Source organism: Anomaloglossus baeobatrachus (assembly GCF_048569485.1).
Source record: "Anomaloglossus baeobatrachus isolate aAnoBae1 chromosome 5 unlocalized genomic scaffold, aAnoBae1.hap1 SUPER_5_unloc_14, whole genome shotgun sequence".
Taxonomy (NCBI): Eukaryota; Metazoa; Chordata; class Amphibia; order Anura; family Aromobatidae; genus Anomaloglossus; species Anomaloglossus baeobatrachus.
Window position 1 is genome coordinate 99,809 of NW_027441789.1, and position 12,033 is coordinate 111,841.

The 12,033-nt window shown below is 48.8% G+C and overlaps 1 protein-coding gene across 1 annotated transcript in view; it reads left to right on the forward strand.

The window, feature by feature from the left end:
• The first annotated feature begins 3,996 nt into the window (after nt 1-3,996).
• Nucleotides 3,997-12,033, forward strand: part of LOC142258850 (uncharacterized) — a 47,553-nt gene continuing 39,516 nt past the window's right edge. The window contains exons 1-4 of the mRNA XM_075331427.1: nt 3,997-4,142; nt 4,272-4,451; nt 4,533-4,656; nt 4,740-4,853. Coding sequence (XP_075187542.1) covers nt 4,065-4,142; nt 4,272-4,451; nt 4,533-4,656; nt 4,740-4,853 — 496 coding nt within the window. The 5' untranslated portion in view covers nt 3,997-4,064. The remainder of the gene's footprint in view (nt 4,143-4,271; nt 4,452-4,532; nt 4,657-4,739; nt 4,854-12,033) is intronic.

Sequence of the window (12,033 nt, forward strand, 5' to 3'; positions counted from 1 at the left end):
CCTTCGTTACACTCACTGGCACGGACTGTTCTACTGCCCATAGTGCTTCAGCTACCGGACTCCTTACCACCATCTTAGAGTTCGGCCCAGTGGATCCACCTCCTGGGTCTGCCCGACCGCCTGGCCCTGACAATATCTAACACAGGGGGACTTGTGCGATCTATAGGGGCCATGGGCAGCATGGGGGCGCTATCTAACACAGGGGAACGTGTGCCATCACAAGGGGGCTATAGTCAATATAAGGGGGCCATATCCAGATTAAGGGGGCTAATTTTAGGATGGGGGGCTATGACGGAAATATACCCTATATGATTTGTTAGAGGGACACTGGCATTATAAGATGGACCCCATTTAACATTAAAAAAAAAAAATTCTCTTTTCCTTCACCAAATTTGGGGGTGGGTCTTATAATTAGGTGCGTCTTTTAAAGCGAAAAATACGGTACATTCCTCCATGGATTTTCCTTCATTGGTTCCTGAGCGGCTTCATCTGTATTTGCACATTAAAACCCGCAGGCAGACCGCCACCTCCATGGCTTCTAACTGGGTCTGTTTAGGGTCCTTAGACAAGAAAATGTTTAATGTTCACCCATATTGCTTTATTTGCTTATATGAACTCCTTCTCGTACGTTACCCTCATATGTACGATTGCCGCACGCGGTCTCTGCACACACACTGTATATTATGTCTGCACTACTATATGAAACCTCCCAACACTTCTTACCCATAAGGACTTTCCTGCTCGTGGTCTCTGAACATTCGCACTGGATATCAATTTTTACACAACCCGTCACTATACTCACGCAATTTTTTATTTTTCTTCAGTTTTCTCCTTTTTCATTTTAATAAATAATACACGATTGTGAGATTCCACTTTTAAATTATTTTTATATATTTTTTTCTATTTCTGTAATATCATCATCAATTTAGTTTTTCAGCACAACCCCCCCCCCATTTTTTAACACAATAAATACCATAACCTTTCTTCTCTCCCCATTGTTTATCATGATCCCTATATAGGGCTGTGGATAGAGCCTCCAGCCAGTGTATCACTACGATCCCCAGTAAATCCCACAGTTCTAGGCTCTCAGCATTCTGTTATATTTCCAAGAAATATTTTTGCATTGTTCTTTTTCTCTTTTGCCTTTATAATTTCTATATTGTTGCAATATTTGTTACATTTCCAGAACTTTTAAAGTCGTCTTATAATAAATTGTGCTTTAAATCTTGTTGCCTTTATTTGATAACAATTCGATTGTCCCTCCAGTATTTGAAATACAGCGGGCAATCCTCTGAGGTATCTGTATATATATATATATAGGTTCTTTCCTCTGTAGTAGACTGTTGATTTTTCCTTGATGTCCTGATGAAGGAGACAGAGTTCTATGAAACGCGTCAACCTGAAAAAAGCATAAAGAGATGAAATAATCAACATCTGATTTTCTGGTAATATCGCGGCATACACCCAATCAAGAGTGTGCAGGGGTCACATACATACGCAACAATAGTTTACTATAACCGTCCACTGACAACGCGCCTCATCCTATTCAGGACTACACTGAGGAGCTGATCATGTGACCCCTGACTCCTCCCCTCCATGTGACATCATCACAGGTCCTGTAAGCACAGAGCAGCCATATATCTAGTGTGCGGCTCTGCAGGTGGAGGTAGGTGCAGGGTATTATATATCTAGTGTGTGGCTCTGCAGGTGGAGGTAGGTGCAGGGTATTATATATCTAGTGTGCGGCTCTGCAGGTGGAGGTAGGTGCAGGGTATTATATATCTAGTGTGCGGCTCTGCAGGTGGAGGTAGGTGCAGGGTATTATATATCTAGTGTGCGGCTCTGCAGGTGGAGGTAGGTGCAGGGTATTATATATCTAGTGTGCAGCTCTGCAGGTGGAGGTAGGTGCAGGGTATTATATATCTAGTGTGCGGCTCTGCAGGTGGAGGTAGGTGCAGGGTATTATATATCTAGTGTGCGGCTCTGCAGGTGGAGGTAGGTGCAGGGTATTATATATCTAGTGTGCGGCTCTGCAGGTGGAGGTAGGTGCAGGGTATTATATATCTAGTGTGCGGCTCTGCAGGTGGAGGTAGGTGCAGGGTATTATATATCTAGTGTGCGGCTCTGCAGGAGGAGGTAGGTGCAGGGTATTATATATCTAGTGTGCGGCTCTGCAGGTGGAGGTAGGTGCAGGGTATTATATATCTAGTGTGCGGCTCTGCAGGTGGAGGTAGGTGCAGGGTATTATATATCTAGTGTGCGGCTCTGCAGGTGGAGGTAGGTGCAGGGTATTATATATCTAGTGTGCGGCTCTGCAGGTGGAGGTAGGTGCAGGGTATTATATATCTAGTGTGCGGCTCTGCAGGTGGAGGTAGGTGCAGGTTATTATATATCTAGTGTGCGGCTCTGCAGGTGGAGGTAGGTGCAGGTTATTATATATCTAGTGTGCGGCTCTGCAGGGGGAGGTAGGTGCAGGGTATTATATATCTAGTGTGCGGCTCTGCAGGTGGAGGTAGGTGCAGGGTATTATATATCTAGTGTGCGGCTCTGCAGGTGGAGGTAGGTGCAGGGTATTATATATCTAGTGTGCGGCTCTGCAGGTGGAGGTAGGTGCAGGGTATTATATATCTAGTGTGCGGCTCTGCAGGTGGAGGTAGGTGCAGGGTATTATATATCTAGTGTGCGGCTCTGCAGGTGGAGGTAGGTGCAGGGTATTATATATCTAGTGTGCGGCTCTGCAGGTGGAGGTAGGTGCAGGGTATTATATATCTAGTGTGCGGCTCTGCAGGTGGAGGTAGGTGCAGGGTATTATATATCTAGTGTGCGGCTCTGCAGGTGGAGGTAGGTGCAGGGTATTATATATCTAGTGTGCGGCTCTGCAGGTGGAGGTAGGTGCAGGGTATTATATATCTAGTGTGCGGCTCTGCAGGTGGAGGTAGGTGCAGGGTATTATATATCTAGTGTGCGGCTCTGCAGGTGGAGGTAGGTGCAGGTTATTATATATCTAGTGTGCGGCTCTGCAGGGGGAGGTAGGTGCAGGGTATTATATATCTAGTGTGCGGCTCTGCAGGTGGAGGTAGGTGCAGGGTATTATATATCTAGTGTGCGGCTCTGCAGGTGGAGGTAGGTGCAGGGTATTATATATCTAGTGTGCGGCTCTGCAGGTGGAGGTGTGTGGAGATTCCCCATTACTGGGGCAGGCGGCATTAACCCCTTCAGCTCTGAGACTTTCTTGGAGTTTTTCTTTCGCTGATTTCTATGAATTGTGAGGTTTTTGTTCCTTTTCTTCTGATAGATACAGACGCCCCAACTAAGAGAGGCCGGAAGTGAGGAAACCCGTCTGCCCTCAGTCCTCGGCCCCTTCTGCCCTCAGTCCCCGGCCCCTTTCTGCCCTCAGTCCCCGGCCCCTTTCTGCCCTCGGTCCTCGGCCCCTTTCTGCCCTCAGTCCTCGGCCCCTTTCTGCCCTCAGTCTTTGGCCCCTTTCTGCCCTCAGTCTTCTCTTCAGCCCTTTCTGCCCTCAGTCTTCTCTTCAGCCCTTTCTGCCCTCAGTCTTCTCTTCAGCCCTTTCTGCCCTCAGTCTTCTCTTCAGCCCTTTCTGCCCTCAGTCTTCGGGCCCCTTTCTGCCCTCAGTCTTCGGGCCCCTTTCTGCCCTCAGTCTTCGGCCCCTTTCTGCCCTCAGTCTTTGGGCCCTTTTCTGTCCTCAGTCTTCGGCCCCTTTCTGTCCTCAGTCCTCGGCCCCTTTCTGCCCTCAGTCCTCAGCCCCTTTCTGCCCTTGGTCCCCGGCCCCTTTCTGCCCTCGGTCCCCGCTCCTTTTTGCCCACGGTCCTCGGCCCCTTTCTGCCCTCAGTCCCTGGCCTTTTTGTGCCCCTACACAGTATAATGTTCCCCCAGAATGTTCTCATTATATGCTTACCATTAATTATTCTCTCCAGTAATTGTATTATTACAGCGGATTCTTTATGATGTTACATCGTCATCTTCTCCCCATTCAGGTCCTTACAATATCGGATCCTCTCAGTGGAGATCTTCTATAGAAGAGAATTCTCCTGATTGCCCCGTGAAGCATGGATATGGATAGGGACAAGATGGCGGAGAGGATCTTACACCTCACCCTAGAGATCCTCTTCCGGCTTACTGGAGAGGTGAGAGATTCTGATGACGTCACATTACATCATTCTTATCTATGGGAATAACAGATGGACAGAACTGGAGAGGTGAGGACTCTGGAAATGTCTGGAGTGAGATTTATTACTGTGTCTCTCCATAACCAGGATTACACAGTAGTGAAGAAGACCTCTAGTGAGAACTGTCAGGCCCCTGTGTCTGAGGGATGGGGAAGACCCCTGAGCCCAATCACGGGGCCTCCACCTCACCCCCTGATACATGAGGACATCAATGACGAGAAGATCCTAGAACTCACCTACAAGATGATTGAGCTGCTGACTGGAGAGGTGACACTGCTGGGAATGCTGGGACATTATACAGTAACGCTATGAAGGGATCGGGGGTGACGGTATCATTGTATGTGTCAGGTTCCTATAAGGTGTCAGGACGTCACCGTCTATTTCTCCATGGAGGAGTGGGAGTATTTAGAAGGACACAAAGATCTGTACAAGGACGTCATGATGGAGGATTCCCAGCCCCTCACATCACCAGGTAATAGACAGGACTAAATGCACATGGCCTATAATTATCTGTATGTAAGGAATGAATTCAGTCCCTGTATGTGTCTCCTCCAGTTCTATCCAGTAAGAGGACAACACCAGAGAGAGGTTCCCGTCCTCTTCTCCAACAGGACTGTAAACAAGAAGATCCCGATGTTCCTCAGGATGTGTTTCCTCCAGCTCTATCCAGTAAGAGATATCTACTTATTATATACTTAGTACTCTCTGCACTAATTTTGTTTTTACATTTTTAGACTTTCTGCTCTGTTTTTTTTTTTTTTTCAGTTGTATTTTCTTTGCTTCTGCTTCTTCTGCTGTTTGTTTCTAGTCCCTTCTCTATGTTGTTATGAAGGCAACTCAAAGACCTGCAGACGGTTCATGAACACCCTGTTTCCCTAAAAATAAGCCCTAGTTATAGTCAGGGCCAGCGTTGGGAGGAGTCAAACTGTGCAATTTCTCAGGAACCCCAGTTTCTTAGGGTCCCCATCAGTTGTATTCTAAGGTTGTTTGTTTAAGGACCTTTTATGAAGTCATGTGACATGATGTATCCAAAGGTCTTTTAATTCTAGGAGTCTAAAAGAACTGACCAGGACACAGGCTGGCATGCAGGACTGGCATTAGGGGAAAGGGTTGAGCAAACTGGGCAATTACACAGGGCCCCCATTCTCCTAGCGGCTGCAGTGTTTATATGCCAATTATAGGACTGCTTAAGAACCTTTTTGACATCACGTCATGTGACCAAAGGTCTCTTAATTGCAGGAGTCTAAAGCTGAAGAGGAGACAGGCTGGTGTGTGTGTGTGTGTGTGTGTGTGTGTGTGTGTGTGTGTGTGTGTGTGTAGATAGCTGAATAATAGAAAAAAAGAGTTACAGCCGCACACTTAAATACCAAATTAAACTACCAAAAAATATCTAATAAAATGATTGCTTTAGAGAATGTGAACTACTGGCAAACTACCCTGGAAGGATTGGAGACACCTACAGAAGGAGATTTGACACCTAGACCCTGATTCTTCAAAGCAATTATGCCAGAATTCTGACAGAAATCACTTTTCAATCAATTGTTTATGCAACACAGAGCTGTGAAAAAAGATTGTGCGACTAAATCATCACAGTGCACTGTGGTGACATCACTCGCATGTCCTTCAGCTCCCAGCAGTACAAGCAGACATGGCCTCCTCTTACTGGTAATTCATAGCAAAATGTATGGCCTCCGGCGCCACTGTGAACAAGCTGACTATCAAGCACGTGACTGTGATCAGAGGAGGCCTGATGGGTGCCGGGATAGCGCAGGTAGCTGCAGCAAACAGACACACTGTTGTTTTTGTGGACCAGACTGATGACATCTTGAAAAAGTTTGCCAAAAGTATTGAGGACAGCTTGAAAATGGTCACTAAGAAGATGTTTGCGGACAAGCCTGAGGCTGATTCACAATTCATCAGCAAAACCCTCTGATACTTCAGCACAAGCACAGACCCAGCGGCCGTGGTGCACAGCAATGATCCGGTGGTAGAAGTCATAATAGAAAACATGGAAGTGAAAAATGCACTAATCAAGACACTGGACAAATTTGCACCAGAACACACCATATTTGCCAGCAACACTTCCTGATAGCTGACATAGCCAACTCCACAACTAGGCAGGATCAGTTCGGAGGTCTGCATTTCTTTAATCCAGTACCAATGATGAAGCTGGTGGAGGTCATTAAGACACCAATGACTGGGGGGTGGAGCCTGGACCGGGATGTGAGCGCACGCTAGGAGACACTCTCCCGCTGACTCACCGTGACACCGCCGGAACCACCGCATGGCCGACGGATATAGTGGCACCGGAGGACAGGGGAAAGACCCGACTCCCAGCATAAGAAGTTCCAGCTCCTGAATCGGCGAGATGACTAAGCGGCGGCAGAAGGAAGCGGGAGCTGGGAAAGTGCCTGGCTCACAAGATGGCGCCGAGGTCAGAGAGGAGGCAGAGAAGGCAAGCGTAGCCTGCCAGCGCCGCATGGAAGCGGCTGCAAAGCTGGCACAGTATGCAAGGCAATCGGAGGAACCTCTGGGGGAGCCTGGTAAGATGGTGGAAGAAAACGGGGAGGAGGAGGAAGACCCGGAAGAGGCTGAAGGAGCAAGGGGAGAATCAGGGGAAGATAAACAGGATGAGAATTCAGGAGAGCAGCAGGCAGCAGATGAAATACAGAAGAACCCCACTATTAAGGATGTATTTCAGGTGGTCTCCTTCTGCAAACAGGCCCTCACAACTTTAACCCAGCAGGTGCTGGGAATAAAGGGAGATATAGCTACTCTCAAAAAGGATCAGAAGAAAGCTGATATGAGAACCAGTGCTGTGGAAGAAAGAGTGGGGACAGCTGAGGATCACATAGTTGCACTACAAAAATTAAAGAAAAAATTCCAGAAGCAGATATCTGAGATGGCCACAAAAACAGAAGACTTGGAGAACCGTTCCAGGAGGAACAATATAAGACTGGTGGGCATCCCAGAAAGAGCTGAGGGAAGAAATCCTACTGACTTCATAGAAGCATGACTTAAAGAGAAGATTGGCGCCGATAATCTGACTAAGCTATACGATATTGAAAGGGCATACAGGGTTCCAATGCAACCGCAGCTACCTGGCAAGGGACCTCGTATGATGCTGGCGAAGCTTCTTAACTACAGAGACCGGAATATTATTCTGCGCAAGACACGGGATATGGAGACCCTGACAATAGATGGACACCCAGTAGCTATATACCCTGACTACTCTGTACCGAAACAAAGAATGCAATTCACAAGGGTAAAGAGACGACTCCGAGAGCTGGAGGTTAAATATTCCATGATTTTCCCAGCAAAACTCCGAGTAGTAGCACTGGAGAAGGTTCACTTCTTTCTTGATCCGGAAGAAGTCATGAAGTGGATAGACATCAATGCAAGGAAGCCCGCAAGCAACAGGAGAAGGATAGAAGCTGGCTATGAGCGATATTGCAATCTCGTGATTTTCCTGGGATTCAAGACTGGTTATTCATAAGCAATTGCATACACTAGAAGAGGAGGAAACTTCATAGGCCCATCTTTGTTGCAGAGACAGTACCCCCTTTTTTTTTTTTTTCTACCAGGTTATCATTGTTGATCTCCTGCTCCTGTTCCTGAGTGTTAGATGGGACAGCGGAATTCACTAACAATAAGCTGGACAATGACTGGAGGTCGATAATAATTCTTTTTTCTTATGGCCGTGCAGCGGCGATTGATAAATTATTTAAGTTTTCAAATTTTCAGGTTAACTGTTTACATTATATGAAATTTGCAAATGAAAATGAATATGGTTAAGGCGGGAGGTGAGTTAGGGGGTTCTGCTCACTAGGATGAGACAGGTTTGGTACGGGAGAAAAAGAGGAGAGAGGTTGACCGTTCTAGGACAGATAGACCTAATTCCTCATAAGGGAGTTAAAGATGTACCGTATTTTTCGCTTTATAAGACGCACCTTTCCTCCCAAAAATTTGGGAGGAAAATAGGGGGTGCGTCTTATAATCTGAATATAGCGGTACCTGGGGGTCCTGTCTGTGCGGCGATCGGGCGGCCGGGTGCCTGTGGCTGCATGCAAGCGGCCGGGTACCTGTGCTTGCGTGCGGTGGCAGCCGGGTACCCGTGGCTGCATGCGGATGGCAGTCGGGTGCTGTGTGCCGCCGGGTGCTGTATGCGGCCGGGAGCTGCGTGCGGGTGGCGGCCGGGTGCTGCGTGCGGTCGGGTGCTGTGGGCGGCCGGCGATTGGGTGCTGTGCGCGGGCGGCGGTCTGGTGCTGTGTGCGGGCGGCGGTCTGGTGCTGCGGGCAGCGGTCGGGTGCTGTGTGCGGGCGGCGGTCTGGTGCTGTGTGCGGGCAGCGGTCGGGTGCTGTGTGCGGGCGGTGGTCGGGTGCTGTGTGCGGGTGGCAGCCGGCGGCTGTGTGCGGGCGGCGGTCGGGTGCTGTGTGTGGGCATCAGCCAGGTGCTATGTGCGGCCGGGTGCTGTGTGCGGCCGGGTGCTGTGTGCGGCCGGCGATCGGGTGCTGTGTGCGGGTGGCAGCCGGCGGTCGGGTGCTGTGTTCGGCCGGCGGTCGGGTGCTGTGTGCGGCCGACTGCTGTGTGCGGCCGGCGGTCGGGTGATGTGTGCGGCCGGCGATCGGGTGCTGTGTGCGGGCATCAGCCCGGTGCTATGTGCGGCCGGGTGCTGTGTGCAGGCGGCAGACAGCTGCCGCCCGGCCGCTTGCACGCAGGGTGGGCGGGCAGCCTACTGGCTGCCACTCTGTGCGTGCGGGGTGGGCGGCTGTGCAGCAAGTTACCCAGTTTGTCCGCGGTCCCAGTTTCAAATGATGGCGCCGGGAGCAGGCGCGTGCGCAGATGGAGCTCTTGGATGAGAGCTCCATCTGCTCATGCGCCGCTCCAGGCGCCATCATTTGAATCAGGACCGCGGACACTCACTGCACCGACCTGCTGCACGACTCACCCGACGCCGCTGCTACTGCTGCTGCTGCCGCCACCACGGGCCCCGCGGCTCCTGCCACCACGGGCCCCGCAGCTCCTGCCACCACTGACCCCCCGACTCCTGACACCCCGGACACCACGGCACCTGCCACCACGGACGCCACAGCACCTGCCACCACGGACCCCGCTGCCACTGACCCACCGTGCCTGCCAGCACAACCTCTAGCTCCTGTGACCCCGCTTCACCACCACTGCTGCCCCCCTCCGGTAAGAGAACACCGGAGTATAAGACGGACCCCATTTTTCTTACCTTTTTTTTATGTCTAAGTTTGGGGTGCGTCTTATAATCCGGTGCGTCTTATAAAGCGGAAAAATACGGTAAATCGGAGGTGGAGGAGTTTAGTTGGGGCGGTTCTTAGGGGAGGGCTATAGAAGGGCTAGGGAAGGGGAAGACTCAGCGTACAGAGGGACAGGATGCCTGTACAAAGATAACCTGTGATTCAATATGGGAGAGGAGATTAAAGTATTATGTTGGAATGTAAGGGGACTGTCAGATAGAGGTAGAAGAGATGCAATGATAAAATATATGCTAGACCAGAGACCATCAGTAATGTGTTTATTGGAGATGCATTTGACAAGTGAAACGACGAATGTACTGAACAAACGATGGGTGCAAAAGGCATATCATTCTACTTTCTCTACCTATGCTAGCGGGGTCTCTATGTTGGTTCATAGATCCGCCCAATATGAAGAAGTGGAGACATGGATAGACACAGAGGGACAATATGTAATGGTGATCTGTAAGTTGTATGGACAATTACTATGCATTACAGCTATATATGTTCTGCTGCCTTACACTAGTGCCAAAATTAGAGAGGTGAGAGAGGGCTCGGCTAAATGGGGGAATTTGCCATTCTTGTTGGTCAGTGACTTTAATAATGTCATAGATGCATATTGGGACAGGAGCAAAAAATCACGGGAGATGCGAAGCGATGGAGTGACAGGGTTTGGTACCTTTATCCAAGAATTGGGGTTGGAGGATAAGAAATTTGGGGGTGACCTGTTTTTCCTGTCACTCCGCGACCCTTGGTACGCTTTCATGTATAGACCTGGCCTTGGGAAATGATCTGATGGATTTTGGAATTGCGCATGTTGAATATTTGACTAGAGTAATATCGGATCATAGTCCAATCCTGGTATCTATTAAAAAATGAGGAGTGGGGGAGAGGCTAACAAGAGAATGGAAGTTACACCCGGTTTGGTTAAATAGTATTGACATGGACGGTATATCTAGTGAGATGCTGGGATATTTTACCCTTAAGGCCCTGTCACACACACAGATAAATCTGTGGTTGCAGTGAAATTGTGGACAATCAGTGCCAGGTTTGTGGCTGTGTACAAATGGAACAATATGTCCATGATTTCACTGCAACCACAGATCTGCCAAAGGTTTATCTGTGTGTGTGTGACAGGGCCTTAAATAGAGGTAGTGCGGATCCTTTGGTAGTTTGGGACGCCATGAAGGCATACCTTAGAGGCCTTTTATTTAGAGACGTTTGCCGGTGTAAGTCTTGTAGTAGACAAGGGGAAATTGATTGCTTAGAGGCTTTGAAGGGAGCAGAAGCAGAGATGGTAGCACAGCCCACACCAGAGTATAGGCAAAAGCTAAAAGCAGCTCAGGAAGAAGTTAATAAAGTGCTATTGAAGAAAGCAGCAGGAAACAGGCGTTTCAGAGAGAACTTCTATGCAGAGGGAGAAAAGGTGGGACACCTGTTGTCGGTGGTGACGGCAGCCCAGAGAAAACCATCCTTTGTACACTGTATTCGCACCACAGCGGGAGATTTGGTCACGGAGGGGAAAGATATTCTGGACACGTTCACAGCCTTTTATGAGGAATTGTACTCCACTAGAGGGGTGTCGAGACAGCAGGATCTAGAGGTTTTCTTAGATACAATGACATTACCCAAAATAGCAGAGACAGAGAGACACAGTCTGGAGGCCCCTATTACACTTGAGGAGATGGAGAGAGCTTTGCATGGCATGGCAAATGAAAAATCCCCAGAGGTGGATGGATTGCCGGTGGAGGTGTACAAATCTCTGGAAGAAATACTCTTACCCAATTTGTTGAATGTCTTGGAGGAGGCAAGAGAGCGGGGGACACTGCCAGCGTCTATGAGGGAGGTGATAATAACAGTAATACCTAAAGAGGATAAGGATCCAAAACTCCCCGAGTCATACCGGCCCATTTCACTGTTAACGACTGATGTTAAAATTTTGGCCAAAGTACTCTCTAATCGATTAACAGAAATTATATCTGCTCAAATTCACCCAGATCAGTCGGGTTTCATGCCTAGTAGATCTACGGCGAAAAATATACGAGGATTATACCTTAACATGCAGCTACCGGTGGACAATCCAGGACAGAGGGTGATAGCTTCGTTAGATGCCCATAAGGCATTTGATAGTGTGGAATGGGGGTATCTATGGGAAGTGCTAAGACATATGGAATTTGGCCTTAACTTTACATCTTGGATACAGCTGTTATATGCTAGACCAGTGGCTAAAGTGAGAATTAATGGAATGTTGTCACACACAGTGGACTTACAAAGGGGTACTCGTCAGGGTTGCCCGCTCTCGCCTCTCCTTTTTGCTCTAGCGGGGGAACCACTGGCGGCTGCTATACGGCAGAACAGAGACATAAAGGGATTTGTGTATGGCCCTCTAGTAGAAAAGATAGCCCTCTATGCAGACAACATTCTGTTATTATTGGAAGACCCAGGGGAATCATTGAGCCATGCCATGCAGGTGATCGAACGGTTCGGAAGGATCTTTGGACGGACTATAAATTGGACCAAATCAAACCTTTTCCAGGTGGACGCGGGAATAGACTGGTCGACCTAGGATGATGAGGTTAACAGATTGC